Consider the following 16,417-nt stretch of genomic DNA (forward strand, 5'->3'; position numbering starts at 1 on the left):
ACATGTTTTTTTCAAAACACATCAGTTAATAGTGCTACTCCAGCAGAATTCTGCACTGAAATCCATTTCTCAAAAGAGCAAACAGATTTTTTTATATTCAATTTTGAAATCTGACATGGGGCTAGACATATTGTCAATTTCCCAGCTGCCCCCAGTCATGTGACTTGTGCCTGCACTTTAGGAGAGAAATGCTTTCTGGCAGGCTGCTGTTTTTCCTTCTCAATGTAACTGAATGTGTCTCAGTGGGACCTGGATTTTACTATTGAGTGTTGTTCTTAGATCTACCAGGCAGCTGTTATCTTGTGTTAGGGAGCTGCTATCTGGTTACCTTCCCATTGTTCTGTTGTTTGGCTGCTGGGGGGGGGGAAGGGAGGGGGTGATATCACTCCAACTTGCAGTACAGCAGTAAAGAGCGATTGAATTTTATCAAAGCACAAGTCACATGACTTGGGGCAGCTGGGACATTGACAATATGTCTAGTCCCATGTCAGATTTCAAAATTGAATATAAAAAAATCAGTTTGCTCTTTTGAGAAATGGATTTCAGTGCAGAATTCTGCTGGAGCAGCACTATTAACTGATGCAGTTTGAAAAAAAAAAATTCCCATGACAGTATCCCTTTAATCAGTTCTTAACATAGTAACATAGTAAGTTAGGTTGAAAAAAGACATACGTCCATCAAGTTAAACCTTTTAACTTTTTTTTTAACCTGCCTAACTGCCAGTTGATCCAGAGGACGGTAACAAAAACCCCATCTGAAGCCTCTCCAATTTGCCTCAGAGGGGGAAAAAATTCCTTCCTGACTCCAAAATGGCAATGGGACGATTCCCTGGAGCCTTGTTTACATACATTTTTATTAAAGCTTTATGGATCATTTTCTGAGTCAGCCACTGACTAGATAATCAAGATAATTCTTGTTTAAATAAGACTCTATGGAAAATGCCATGTTAACTAACCTAGAATAAATCCATACAAAGTACAAATGAATGCAGTAATCTTAAGGCATGGTACCCCAAACTACAGGAGGGGATCCTCTGATCTGGAAATCACTAGGTCCCAAGCATTCTGAATGAAATATCTTATACCTGTACTGAGATAACTGATATTTATGGATCAAGTTTCTTCTTACTTGGTGATCGGAAGTTCCCTCTTGTTTGTTCATGACCGTCGTGGATTCTCAAGCGTGTGGATGATTGATTCTGGGAACACATCCCCAGCACCTACTCATCTTACACTGCAACATGATACAGTCTGGCAGCAAGGAAACCATGAGGATGGATATCTGTTAGGTCTAAGGAGCCTGAAGAACACCATCCAGGACACCATAGCTGACATGGACAACATGATGGAGATCCTGTGTGAAACAGTGGAAGCCCCAGCAGAGGAAAGGGAAAATCTAAAATGTGACCGGCATGAGATCTCAGCCAGTGGAGACCAGAAGAATCAAATGTCAAAACACAAGAGCAATGAGATTTTAACAAGAGAGGAGTTAGGTGTCCCATTCAGTGAAAGGTGAAAGAGGACAGACTATATCACTACAGGAGAGAAGCAGGGACCTGTGACTGGTAGTAGGACTACTATTATATGAGTCATAAATACCCCTCATCTCAGCATAGAGCGAGAGCGGCTGATCTTCATACAAATGGAGTCAACACCAGTAAGCAGAATTAGGTGTTAGTGCTCATGCACAAGCTTTTATATAGAATCAGGTGTTAGTGCGTGTACACAAGCTTTTATATAGAATCAGGTGTTAGTGCTCGTGCACAAGCTTTTATATAGAATCAGGTGTTAGTGCGTGTCCACAAGCTTTTATATAGAATCAGGTGTTAGTGTGTGTACACAAGCTTTTATATAGAATCAGGTGTTAGTGCTCGTGCACAAGCTTTTATATAGAATCAGGTGTTAGTGCGTGTACACAAGCTTTTATATAGAATCAGGTGTTAGTGCGTGTACACAAGCTTTTATATAGAATCAGGTGTTAGTGCGTGTACACAAGCTATTACATAGAATCAGGTGTTAGTGCATGTGTACAAGCTTTTATATAGAATCAGGTGTTAGTGCGTGTACACAAGCTTTTATATAGAATCAGGTGTTAGTGCGTGTACACAAGCTTTTATATAGAATCAGGTGTTAGTGCTCGTGCACAAGCTATTATATAGAATCAGGTGTTAGTGCGTGTACACAAGCTTTTATATAGAATCAGGTGTTAGTGCGTGTACACAAGCTTTTATATAGAATCAGGTGTTAGTGCGTGTACACAAGCTTTTATATAGAATCAGGTGTTAGTGCTCGTGCACAAGCTTTTATATAGAATCAGGTGTTAGTGCTGGTGCACAAGCTTTTATATAGAATCAGGTGTTAGTGCATGTACACAAGCTTTTATATAGAATCAGCTGGTTGACGGTTTTCCAGCCAAATTGGGCTACTAATTTAATGGCCAAGTGGGTTTTGAAAGTACAAACTAGCCAAGGTATGGATTTGGACTACTTTTTAGACCTTTGGCTGGTTTGTACTTTGGAAACCAGCCAAAGTTTTTTCCTGCCCTAATGTGCCAAGCCTGCGTCTCCCAATGCATGTTGGGTAATGTAGTTTTTGTTTAACAATTTGCCAAGTTGAATGTAAGACTACAATACCCAGCATGCAATGGGACTGACTTGCGTAGAAGTCGGGAGTTACCAGATTTTGGACCTGTTATCCAGAATGCGCGAGACCTGGGGGTTTTCCGGATAAAGGGTTCTTTCTGTAATTTGGATCTCCATACGTTACTGCTACTAAAAAAATCAAGTAAACATTAAATTAACCCAATAGGCTGGGTTTGCCTCCAATAAGGATTAATTATATCTTAGTTGGGATCAAGTACAAGTTACTGTTTTATTATTACACAGAAAAAGGAAATCAGTTTTAAAAATGTAATTTATTTTCTTATATGGGAGATGGCCGTACCGTAATTCAGAGCTTTCTGTATAATGGGTTTCCGTATAACGGATACTATATATATATATATATATATATATATATATATATATATATATATATATATATATATATATATATATATATATATATATAGGCCGAAACGTCAATCTCGTATAAAATTTTCTACATTTTTTCTTAAGACCTGAGAGTGCAGATCCTACTTGCCGAATGTATATATATATATATATATATATATATATATATATATAATATATATATATATAATGCTGTGCCGGTATTTCCAGATATATTATATTATATTATAATTATACATACATACACACATTGAAATACTCTCTGTATTTTACATACTCATTCATTCCATCCTTCCCTGTGCAGCCTACATATCTACAGGCAGCTGTCCCTTTAAATCCAGCATGATTGCAGCCAATGGCTTTATATTGTGGTGACATCACCCCCAGCAGTGACGCAGACCCTATTATTAAAAGGCCAATGGAAGTGAATAGGCAGGATCACATGACATCTGGGAGAAGTGAAGGGGAGGGGGAGGTATTGGTTTGGGTTTTGTCATTGTACTGATACTGCAGCCTCACATAACGAGGGGGCTGCTGTTATTTAGGAAAAGGGAAATCCTTTAAATCCTCTCTAGGCTTCTCATCCACTTGCCTCTAAGGGAACAGGGAAGCTGCAGATATTTTATATGGAGAAAGAAGACGGACCCTTTGCTTCAAGGACGGGATGACAGAAAGGAGGGTCACAGAGGCCTAAGAAAAATCCCACAAGGAAGGAAATCCGAAAAGTAGAATCGCATTTTGTGCAGAAGGTCTCAGCTGATGAAATTGCCCGACTGCGAGATTATCATAATTACTGGTCCCTTGGGGTAGGTGTACGGCTCATTTCCATGCATTCCCAGTATCTTCCCATTCTGCAACATCCCACAGGGATTCTCTAAGGACAGAAGACGTTGGTAATTGTGATAAACTAGATCAGCACAGAGGAGAGGGACAGTCCCTGAATTCTAATGAAAAGAGAGAGAAGAGACAGCCCAGTCTATAGTGGATCGTTCCCTTTTCTGTTTCTAAGGCCTGATATTAAAGTCCCGGCTTCGTAGCCCAGGAGACCATCCCAGATCTTGCTCCCAGAATCCTGCTGGTTGGTTCCTACGTTGTAGCCTTAAAATGCAATTTCAGGACATACAGGTTTGGCAGTGCAAAAGACTGAAGACTGTGTTTGCCTGAACTTCATCTCTCAACGGTACAAAAGTGCGGTTAATTTCTGACATTTACTGGGATCTTGACCATAACCGTTTCTTTATTACCAGTAAAACCTCGTATTTCCGACAACATTACGTGCTGGTCGTTGACCCTTGAAAGCCATCGTGGTACCTGATTACTGCCATTATTATTTTTAGTCCCACCAAATATTTTTTTATGATTTATGTCTTAAAGCATCTGCCATTAATTTTGGAAATATTCCCTAGAATTTTTTTTTACATTTGGTTCAGTTATATACCAACACTACAAGGAAAGGAAATATCAAACTAAGAGGAGAAAGGAGGGAAAATTCCAGAGGTTGGTACTTGTGAGCATGTTAAATACCATCTCCTGCTGAGACCTTTGTGTCAGGTCAGTGGAGTTCAGTTGAACCTGTAGTGTAGTGCCATGCAAATGACAGCATAATGGAAAATGTCTCTCTATAAGCAGAGACAATTTTAGGATAGGGCAGAGGCAACTTAAAAAGGGAACTATTGCGAAAATTTAAATTTAAAATAAGCTTCTTCATACTGAAGAAACTTTCTAAAATACAAGCAATTAAAAATTCTGTATAGTTTCTGAAATAATAAAGTTTATGGTCACTATTCCTCTCTCAGCATCTGTTTCTCTTCATTCAGTCTTCATGCAGCAGTTGGGTGTCAGATATTCACTGACAGTTAGATCCAATATATCTTATAGGGGGGCTCCTTTTGCCTAGAAGATGTATTAGAGCTCACTCTATTAAACTCACCAGACATCATGTCTCTCTACATGCAGGATTTGTGCAAAAGGCAGTTATTTTGTTACATTTTGTTTGTACTGGAATCAGTTATTTGAGTGAGCTCTAATTCATCTGCTAGGAAAGGAGCCTCCCTATAATGTATATTGAATCTAACTGTCAGTGAATATCTGACACCCAACTGCTGCATGAAGAGAGAATGAAGAGAAACAGATGCTGAGAGAGGAATCGTGAATATAAACTTGATTATTTCAGAAACAATGCAGAACTAGTTATATTCATTCTGTCTTCATGCAGTAATTGGGTATATACATACAATATATCTTATAGGGGGGCTCCTTTTGCCTAGCAGATGTATTAGAGCTCACTCAAATAACTGATTCCAGTACAAACAAAATGTAACAAAATAACTGCCTTTTGCACAAATCCTGCATGTAGAGAGACATGATGTCTAGTGAGTTTAATAAAGTGAGCTCTAATACATCTTCTAGGCAAAAGGAGCCCCCCTATAAGATATATTGGATCTAACTGTCAGTGAATATCTGACACCCAACTGCTGAATGAAGACAGAATGAAGAGAAACAGATACTGAGAGAGGAATAGTGAAGATAAAAATGATTGTTTCAGAAACAATGGAGAATTTTTAATTGATTTTATTTAGAAAGTTTCTTATTTCAGTATGCTGAAGCTTATATTACATTATCATTTTCTCGATAGTTCCCCTTTAATGGAAAAAGATAAGGATAATGGTAATAGCCTGTGTTTCGTCACCCAATTATAAAGTCTTATATTCATCAACATTTATTAGATATAGGACAGGGGTGCAAGGGCCTACAAAAAAATCGTCTTTATTTTCCCATTCTCTTTTACCCTTCCCTCAATTTCTCATCTAGACCGAAATAGAGAATGACCACTGTATAGGGCCAAAGGGTTGGGTGAGCAGGGGGGCTCATTAGTAGACCAGTCCAACACTGGTTAACACTATATACATTAGCCATTGTGAACTGCACAGTATTGATTTAGTTTGCATGGAGTGTGTGTTCTGTGGAATCAGCAGTGTATAATAGATATGTTCCATATCAAGGGACATTTAGGGACAGATTTATCAATGGTCGGATTTCGAGGTGATGGGAGTTTTTTTTAAATTACCATCAACTCGAAATTCGAATAAAAAAAGACCAAGCTAAATCTATTAAAAAAATAGAATTGTTTGACTTCAATGAATAGGCTGTATTTGACCGTATTTGATAGTATTCAATCGAATTCGATTCAAAGCATTTTAAAAAGAAAAAAAATAGGTTATAGGAGGTCCCCCAAAGGTTAAAACAGCAATTTGGCAGGTTTTAGATGGCGAATAGTCGAAGAGACAGTAAATTTAGATATTTGAATTTTTGAATCTTTTTCAAATACAACTCAAATTTGGACTATTCCCTAGTCGAAGTACACTAGGGGGCAGATTTACAAAATTCGAGTGAAGAATTCGAATGTAAAAAACTTCGAATTTCGAAGTATTTTTTGGGTACTTCGACCATCGAATTGGTTAAATTCGTTCGAATTCGAACGATTCGAAGTAAAAATTGTTCGACTATTCGACCATTCGATAATCGAAGTACTGTCTCTTTAAAAAATACTTCGACCACCTACTTCGGTAGATAAAACCTACCGAAGTCAATGTTAGCCTATGGGGAAGGTCCCCATAGGCTTGCCTGTGATTTTTTGATCGAAGGATTTTCCTTCGATCGTTGGATTCAAATCCTTCGAATCGTTCGATTCGAAGGATTTAATCGATCGATCGCAGGATTTGCGCAAAATCGTTCGACTTCGATATTCGAACGATTTTAGTTCCCAGTCGAATATCGAGGGTTAATTAACCCTCGATATTCGACTATTGATGAATCGGCCCCTAAAATTAGCTTGAAATTCGAATTTAAAAAATTTGATTTTTCAATTTGACCCTTGATAAATCTGCCCCTTACTGTACCTTATTGCCACTTTTTTCCCTTAAACATATAGTTAAGTATGAGGACAAACATTATTGGGTACAGAGCACATTTATATTCTGATTATAGAAACAATTGATGGGGTATGTGCTATCTTACAGTGAGAACTGTGCATGGGTCCGATTCGCCGCCGGCTAATAAATTCGTGAAACCGCCGCTGAAAACGGATGCCGGCGTCAAAAACGAGACGCCGGCTCAATTTCGCAAATTTTTTGCCCAAATTCGCCCATCACTATCCATAACTATATAAATCACATAACTTCATCAAAAACTTTTCAACATATCACATCACAAGGCAGTGTGTCCCCCCCCCCCCCGTGTGCATACCTTATATCAGCCACTCCCGCCTGACGCATTTTGCGACCGGGCATGGGGATACTGCCTTGTGGTGGCACGTAAATACCATACAGCAAACACTTCTTACAAATAAGGCCTAGTTTGCCTTTAAATACCAATGTGACATGATGAATATAGTCTCAAATCGAATATATAGACTGATAATTCGCATCCAATAACAGAGAACAGGATATCAGCACTTTGCAGGCGATGTATCTGAAAAGGCGGCGGCCATTTATTTAATTCTCAACATAACAGCACTTACCAACACCGAGGTCGGATAAAAGGGCAACAAGGAAATGCACTCGTATGCAGGGAAGAAGGGTCACTGAAGATTATACACCTAACTATAACTATAGTAATTACAGACTTTAATTATTTATATACCAAAAAATAGTCCTTTTCATCATTATCATTTGGACTGGAGACTGAGGCTGTTACATAAATCAGGACTGTCCAACCCAAATCCCTCCAATTGTTGTTAAACGACAATACCTTACACTCCCCTAGGAGTATGTATTGAAGCTATTGTGCAATTATTACTGCTTATTATTACTTTAAACCAGGGGTGCCCAAAACGTAGATTGGGATGTACCAGTAGACCTTTAGCTGGTGACCAGTAGACCTCAAGAGACTGTCAACAAACAGTTTGTCTAAATCACCCTCCTATTTCATTCTTTTCATTCACATATTTACAGTATTATGTTAAGGTTACATAAGAAATAGTTGTTTGTTAAATATAGCTATATACGTTTTCCCATAAATCAATATAATATGTAAGTAATATTTTCCATGGAACCGATTGCTAACAATGCTTTTATGGATGTAGATCATAATTGGACAACATCAATAAATGTAGACCTCACATTAGTAAAGTGTGGGCCCTCCTGCTATAACGTTGTTAGTTCCCTTTGATGATTGAGGCTCAGGGTAAATAACGGCACTTAGTAATATAACAAGATCACTTTAAGGTTTAGGGGATAAGCTTTTTTTTTTCAAGCATTATCTGTCGGGTCTCCATTGGACACCTACACATTGGTGCTCCCAAAAGTACTCTTAGCATCTGTCTCCCCTATTATGACCCTCCCACGCTCCATGTCCAATCCCAAAATTGTTGCGGATTGTTTTGCGGTATGTTTTTGTCAATTGGGTTCCATGGTGCTGATTTACAAACATAAGCGCTACACTGTAAATGCGCCAGTGCATTTGCCTACAGCATCCAATCAGAGCTTTGCTTGCATTTTCTGGTAGCAGAGTGATCATGCTGATTGGTTGCTATAAGGACCAGGACTCGGACTAGGCTGAAGATTCACATGTCTAGGGTTCAATGCTGTGGGGGGAGGCAAATAGGCACTTACCTCTTCCCTGCATAGCCCTAGTCCAGGCCCTTGAGTCCCTCACATACTGGTCCCCGATGTGCCCTCATCTCTCCGCCCGCACCCCATCATCATCACTTGTACATGCTCATGCTGGGGGGTTGAGTGGAGTTGTTGCCTAGGGTTGCCGCCAGCTTTGCCCTGCCCAGGTTGCTATGGGCATCTGCACTAGTGTAATTCAGCACCTATGTTAGTAAACGAGCCCAAATATGTTCACTTTTTCTGTTCACAAGATAACTTGGTCTGATTGTTAATTTACAATCCCTTCTAATTTCAGCCTTCCTTACTGGCACAATGGCCAAGCCTGGTTCATCGAGTATCTACTTGGAGTTAACTTTTTAGTCCATCCCAGACTGCTGCCATCACCCTCTGTTGCCTGTTACTGAACTATAACTTTTTGCTGCCATCAACTGCACAGAGATGGAAACCAAGCTCCCTATCACCCCAACTAGTCCATCCTCCCCAGGACTGTCCCCTGTTCTGGCTGCAGATAAAGTGGACGGTTTCTCTCGACGCTCCCTCCGCCGATCCCGCCAACGTCGCTCACACAGCTCCTCCCAGTTCCGCTACCAGAGCAAACAGCAGGAGCTGACGCCTTTGCCCCCTCTCAAAGGTGAGCTTGTGGTTTATTCCATTTCTCAAAGTTCACTTTGCATAGTGTTCAGTCGTTTTTAATCTCTCTCCGACTTGGTTACACAAGTAATTTTACATCTTGTAGAGTGGAAGTGAGTTGCATTGTTTATGGGAAAGTCATTGTCAGTCGAGCAGTAATAGAGGTGCTATCGATGACAGACAGTAGCAGAAGTATTGGGTTACACAGGGTTTTGTTGGCTGGGTCTGTATCTCTAGGGAGCCCACAAACTGCTGCCCTCCTGGCAACCTTATTGCTATTGGTTATTTACAATCTGCAACCAGCAACTAATCCCTCATCTGCCTGTTTTTCCTGAGGATCCCAGTAGACAACCAAAGGAGAAAATGGCAGGAACTTACAGATCCCAAAAACAGGCTTGTAAAAGAACTGAGAACTTTATTTAGGCCACAAAGTAGATTAACGCATAGCCTTACGCGTTTCGTGCCAATAGGCAGTCACAGTAGACAAGCCAGACAATGCACTCAGACTCTTTGCCATGACAAGAGATCATTAGTGTTAAGGGTGGTGGCAGACGCTGCGATTCGGGGAGATAAGTCCTCTTCTTCGGGTGACTAATCTCCCCCCCGAAATACCTTCCCACCGGCTAGAATGTGAATCGCCGGCAGGATGGCACTCAGATGGCTTCGGCATTCCGAAACGAATAAGTGCCTTCCCGCTAGCGATTCACATTCTAGCCGATGGGAAGGTATTTCGGGGAGATTAGTCGCCCGAAGGAGAGGAGATTTGTCGCTGGTTGACTACAGCGAATAGCAGCGTATTCCACCACCCTAGGGTGGCCATACATTTACTGATATTATCATAAGAAACTTATTTTCGTATGATATTCGGTGCGTGTATGGTGAGAGACGAGCCGATCGATTTTGCCAGAAGGTTTGGATATTGGTCTGCTGGTAGATCGGATCCAGGTGGAAAATTTTGATTGGGTGCCTTTGAAGGGATCTGAGCATCAGCCAATCTCCAGATACATGTAGAATTCTATTGTTTCTTCCTGTATATCTGACAATTTAGCTCTACATGTGTGTATTAAAATAAACGATCTTAGGAAATCATAATTGTTTGTTTGTCTGACCCTCTTAAAACTCAACCTCCAATCTGCATGACCCACTTAAAGGAGAACTAAAACCTAAAAATGATTATGTTTAAAAATGCCATATTTTATATAGTGAACTTATTGCACGAGGCTAAAGTTTGAGCTTGTCAATAGCAGCAATGATCCAGGACTTCAAACTTGTCACAGGGGGTCACCATCTTGGAAAGTGTCTGTGACACTCACATGCTCAGTGGGCTCTGATTGGCTGTTGAGAAGCTAAGCTTAGGGCTCGTCACTAATTATCCAGCAGAAAATGAGCTTCCCTGGCTGTAATATAAGCTGATGCTACAGGTTTGCTGATTATTCAATTCTGATGCTAATTGCACTGGTTTCTGTGCTGCCATGTAGTAATTATGTGTATTAATGACTAATCAGCCTTATATTGTGACATTTCTATTCTATGTGTACTGTATATTGTGAGTGGCTCCCTAAGCTCAGTAAGTGACAGCAGCACAGAGCATGTGAATCAGTGAATCAGCAGAAAAGAAGATGGGGAGCTACTGGGGCATCTTTGGAGACACAGATCTTTACTGCTAAAGGGCTGTGGTTGCCTTGGGCTGGTGCAGAAGCACAAAACATCATGTACTACATTTCTACCTACTTCTTTAGTTAGGCTTTAGTTCTCTTTTAAAGGAGATATCTAGATATCTAATACCTAAAGTATAGTGCGTAGCCTCCTATGGAGGCCCTAGTGTGCTTGCTCTATAGCTGTCACCTTTATTGCTGAATAGTCTCAATAGTTTTGCAGGTGACGTTTGTATAAAGAACAAGTAGTAAAGAGCAGTTTGTGTAGCCTATGGGCATGCAGGGCATAAAGTCACACTAATTAATGTAATTAAAGGCTGAACAGTCCTGCCAAATATCATATTGTTATACATTAGCTCACGTTGCTCCTTCAGAGTTCCCCTCAGCACTCTACATTCCCTTCTATCATGACTATAGTGGGATAACTCTGTAGAGCTGAATGCACAGCTATATATATATATAAATATATCCATGGTCTTATCAAGGTCACCAGATACGTAGTTGCTGATGTCAATTTCATATAGTAATGCTGTTATTTTGTGAATGGGGGAAGAATACGAGTGCTTCTTGGAGAAACATGGCTTCTATTCTGCTGTTTAGACGGACTTATATAAACCAGACCTTCCTCTCCCCTTAATCTCCTCTCTCTCCTCCCCACCTTCTCTTCTTCCCTCTAATGTGATTCCTCAGATCAATAGCACTTTTTGTGGACATAACATTAACATCCTTCCTAATGTCTTTTTTTTTTTAAGAGGCCGAAGTGAACCAGACATCCCAGGCTTAGCTTTCCTTTTTCTAAATCCCTGCTTCTTCTTTCCACTTTATTCCGTACTGTTTCCCTATTGCCCATATGGGCAAAAATCCATTTTTTAAGGCGGCAGATAGAAATCACTATACAATAAACATGCTCAGCGTCTGTCAGTACTGACTGAACATAATTTTTAAGATGGAGCTGAATTCTGGGAAACTGATTTTCCATGTTTATCAGCCAAGAGGGACATTGATATGGAGGAGAAGAACTGTCTTCCCAAAAATGGACTTCAGTAACTATGGTGTATACAGTAGATACCAGGGTTGGAACTAGGACATGCCTCCCAACATTTTGAGGGACAAAGAGGGACAAAAAAGTTGCAATTTTTTTTGACCACGCTCGTTTTTGTGTCCCTTTAATTACCATGTTCATTATACAAAATTTGGCAGGTTATAAAAGTTTGAACATATTTCTGTGTTTTTTTTCCAGTTATTATAGTTTTGCTAATGAAGGTGAATTGCCCTTTAAGCTGTGAGTCTAACTTTTCCCAAGGGACCTGTTATCTTATATTGTTACAATTTACGTATTTGCTTATATCGAAATTGTTACAAAAGTATCTTATCTGCTGCTGTGGCTGTTCTGGGCTCTCTGCCGAAAGCCAATTAAGTTAGAAATTTTGTTTCTTTTTCTGGCTGTTCAGTGCAGAGAAAAACTGGACTTTCCAGTACAAATGAGGGACTGTGGGTTGAGCTGTCAAAAGAGGGACTGTCCCTTTAAAAACGGGACAGTTGGGAGGTATGCTAGGGGTAGGAAGAGTGCGCACGTGAATAGGGCGCAAAGCTTGGGGGATGCCAGACACGTACCTCCTCTGGCTCTTACCCCTAGCCCGGTCCCCTCTCTGTACTGTCTGCTTCTGTGTGCGCTGTTCATCACCAGCATCTATTGCCTAGGGCGCCTGGCCGGCCTGGCCCAGCTCTGGTAGATACAGTACTGAATTGTACTTAAATATAATACCCAGTCTATACACAGTGCTCCACATTTCTACTGCAGCAAAGTCTTTACTATAAATATACAGTATCAGCCAATCAGCAGGAAGCATTTTCAGTCTCCTGTTTTATCTTATTCTTTACTGCCCCATAGCAAATGTAATGCCTGTTACTGCATATTGGGGTAAGGGTTTAGTGTAGGGTTGCATATCGCATGTATACTGCTATATATACAATAGACTGAAATATTTCATTATTATCATATTTGCATTAGCAGGGACCTGGGTCCTCCATGCTTCTAACCCCCCTCCTTCCCTTGCAGTCTCTGCTGTTGCATGTGTGCATTGTATGTAGCGTGTAGATACTGCAGTGTATCCATGTAGCTCAAGGTTCCTAGCCAATCTGTATATTAAGCAGCACAATATGGCCAAGATGATAGTGTTGTACATACAGCAGGATATCTATGATCACAAAAGGGGCGGGGTGAGCAGGTGCGCGGCTATTAAACCGGAAGTCGGCTGCCGGCAGTTTAAGGTGGCGGGGAGAGCAGGCGCACCACCTGCAAATGTGGTGCGAGATCGGCCTGAACCCGACCGACCCACGGGTATCGGCCCGGTCCACACATCACTAGCGCAGAAGGTACGATAATTTCTTTAAACTTCCCGTGCACCAATCCCCATCGCTCCGAAAATTTGCGCAAATAATGGGGCGATGAACAACAGCAGGACTAGGGGCGACTGATATGTAAATCCGGCCTGGCTTGCACCAATCTAGCAGTGTCGGACTGGCCCACAGGGATACCAGGAAAACTCCCGGTGGGCCCCGGTGTCAGTGGCCCCTCATGCTGCTAAACATTTGGCCTATTTCATGGCCATTCCCTATTTCTATGAGAACAAAGAGGCTAAATAGATGGAATAATAGATTATAGTATGTAAAGCAAAGAGACAGGAGAATAGAGGTTGAGTGAGGAGAGGAAGAATAATAGTAGTGAGAGTGACCCCTGGTCTAAGGTTTTTGGGTGGCCCCTGGTGTCCCAGTCCGACACTGCAATCTAACATATTAATCAGTATGAGTTCTATTGTTCTACATGGTTGTCCCTTATAAGAGTTATAGGTCCCAGGTGAGTGTGTGTCTCTTATTAGGATTATAGGTCCCAGGTGAGTGTGTAACACAACACAATTCTGTGCAGCACAAAACGTTAGTGTCTCAGTGCGAGGCAGAATGATTAGTATTTATTCCATGTGATTAGACACTACATTATATTTAGTGTTGTTATACAGAACAAAGGGGGCCATATTAATACACAGATATTATTGTAACACACACACATCACTAGGTGACATATGGTGGAACTGACAGTTTGTGGGTGCCCTTGGATACAGTCTCTGCAGGCACCGTCCCTGGTGGATCTGTTGCTGGCGAATGGATTTCTCTTTTGCTTTTCCAGGTTTTCTCTCTCCTGCATCCCCATCTCTTCTTTCTACTCTCCCTCCCCACGTTATTTCCCATTCACCATTTTCCCCTGTGCATTACGCTCTGTTATCCACTCTCATAAGCACTATCAGCAAATTGCTCTCATCTGCCGCTTCACTAAAGCCCCACCCCCTACAGTTTATTTCAATTCACAGCCCAGTGGGCTAGTCGTTCACAGTAGCTGGTAGGTCACAAGCCTTCACAACTTGTTCCTGTATATGTCTGTAGATTCCAAACTGAAATGTCCTATAAAATGCTGAGGTTGCAGTAGTCCATGATTTTTTACACAGACTTAGGGGATAAGTAAACCTTTAAAATTAGTGAATGTAAAATTGATGAGGGGGACTATTCTAAGCACTTTTGCAATGCACATTCATTATTTATTTTCTTTTTATGCCAAGATATTAAGGGATACATGTACTGTTAATATGAATGAAGTTTGTTACAACATCGCCACCTGCTGGTCAGTTTCCCACCAGTCTGACCAGCAAGTAGTCAAGGAAGTTGTCAGGAGAAAGAAAGAGGCTGATGTTCTTCTGCTTAGGAATAAAATTAGAAACCTTTCTCACATCTTTCCTAAGCAGAAGACCATCAGCCTCTTTCTTTCTCCTGACAACTTCCTTGACTACTTGCTGGTCAGACTGGTGGGAAACTGACCAGCAGGTGGCGCTGTTGTAACAAAGTTCATTCATATTAACAGGACATGTTTTGTATCCCTTAATATCTTGGAATAAAACTAAACAAATAATGAATGTAAATTATAAAAGTGCTTAGAATTTGTTTTACAGGTTTACTTATCCCTTAAGTTAACTTTTAAAGTGTAATAAAATGGCCAATTATAAACAATGGTTCGGTTGGTTTTCATTATTTATTTTTAATCATTTTGCCTTCTTCTGACTCTTTAAAGCTTTCAAATGGGGGTCACTGACCCATCTAAAAACAAATGCTCTGTAAGGCTACACATGTATTGTTATTACTACTTTTTATTCCTCGTCTTTCGATTCAGGCCTCTCCTATTCATATTCCAGTCTCTTATTCAAATTAATGCATGGTTGCTAGTGCCTGGCTTGTGCTGCCCACTCACTCTCAGGTAGGTATGAGCCCCAAACATTGTGTAATTTATGTTTATGGACAGATATAGTAAAGCAATGAATCAGTCAAGTCCCTTCATTCCATGAACTCCATATCATTCTCTGGTTGGCTGTTGGCTGATATTACCCTCCTCACATGTGACCTAATTGCATTTCCATTGGTTGCTTCTCTCCTCAGATGCCCCCGTCTCCGAGCTTCACGACTTGTTCTGTAAGAAACTGCAGCAGTGCTCTGTTATCTTCCAGTTTATGGACTGCGTGGCTGATCTCAAAGGCAAAGAGATCAAAAGGGCAGCACTGAATGAGTTGGTAGAGTGCGTCGCAACAAACAGGGGAGTTCTAATAGAGCCCGTCTACCCTGAGGTCATTAAGATGGTAAGAGAAATAAAACAGACTTTGTTAACTAAAATTTAAAGTGGACCCGTCACCCAGACATAAAAATCTGTATAATAAAAGTCCTTTTCAAAATAAATATGAAATCCAATTTCTTTTTTTTTATTAAAGCATTTATAGCTGTTGGAAACAAGATTCAAATAATTTATACAGTGTAATTAAAGTTCATTTTGCTTGACTAACATGATAAAATAGGATTTGAAATAATTTTTTTGGGTGACGGGTCCCCTTTAAGGGCAGAGACACTAGTGGAGATTCAGGGAGATTAGTGACAAATCGCCTCTTCTTCGGACGAATAATCTCCCCAACTGCCTTCCCACCGGCTAGAATCAAAATCGCCAGTGGGATGACACTCGGATCGCTTTGGCTTTCCGAAGTCGCCTGAAGTTTCCTCGGGAGGCAACTTCGGGCGACTTCAGAAAACGAATCACTCTGAGTGCCATGCCGCCGGCGATTTAGATTCTAGCCAACGGGAAGGCAGTGCAGGGAGATTAGAAGAGGTGATTTTGTCACCGGGCAACTAAATCTTCCCGAATCTCCACGTGTATCTCTGCCCTAAAGAAAATAGCAATCAAAATCCAAAAGTTGACTTTTAAAATACATATACATTAGCTGAAAATATGAACAGCACTGTACAAAGCCCATATACAGTACCAATGTCACTATGTCAGAAGAAATAGCTCATAGTACAAGCTGATCCAGGGACTGGTCCCATTGTCAGGCCCGGATTTGTGGAAAGGCCACCTAGGCCCGGGCCTAGGGCGGCAGGATTTTAGGGGGCGGAATACTGCCGAACCACACCCACATTGGTTCAAA

At 40.8% G+C, this 16,417-nt stretch overlaps 1 protein-coding gene across 6 annotated transcripts in view; it reads left to right on the forward strand.

Moving 5' to 3' along the window:
• Positions 1 to 16,417, forward strand: part of LOC108715166 (serine/threonine-protein phosphatase 2A 56 kDa regulatory subunit beta isoform) — a 59,793-nt gene that overhangs the window by 22,598 nt on the left and 20,778 nt on the right. For 2 of the 6 annotated variants that reach the window (XM_018260072.2, XM_041560789.1), the window contains 2 exons: positions 8,918 to 9,253; positions 15,387 to 15,583. In XM_018260072.2, coding sequence (XP_018115561.1) covers positions 9,061 to 9,253; positions 15,387 to 15,583 — 390 coding nt within the window. In that variant the 5' untranslated portion in view covers positions 8,918 to 9,060. Of the gene's footprint in view, positions 1 to 3,470; positions 4,562 to 8,917; positions 9,254 to 15,386; positions 15,584 to 16,417 lie in introns of those variants that run through there. The other 4 variants (XM_041560786.1, XM_041560785.1, XM_041560787.1 and 1 more) reach the window with 4 other exon arrangements.

This window comes from Xenopus laevis, chromosome 4S, assembly GCF_017654675.1.
Source record: "Xenopus laevis strain J_2021 chromosome 4S, Xenopus_laevis_v10.1, whole genome shotgun sequence".
Classification (NCBI taxonomy): domain Eukaryota; kingdom Metazoa; phylum Chordata; class Amphibia; order Anura; family Pipidae; genus Xenopus; species Xenopus laevis.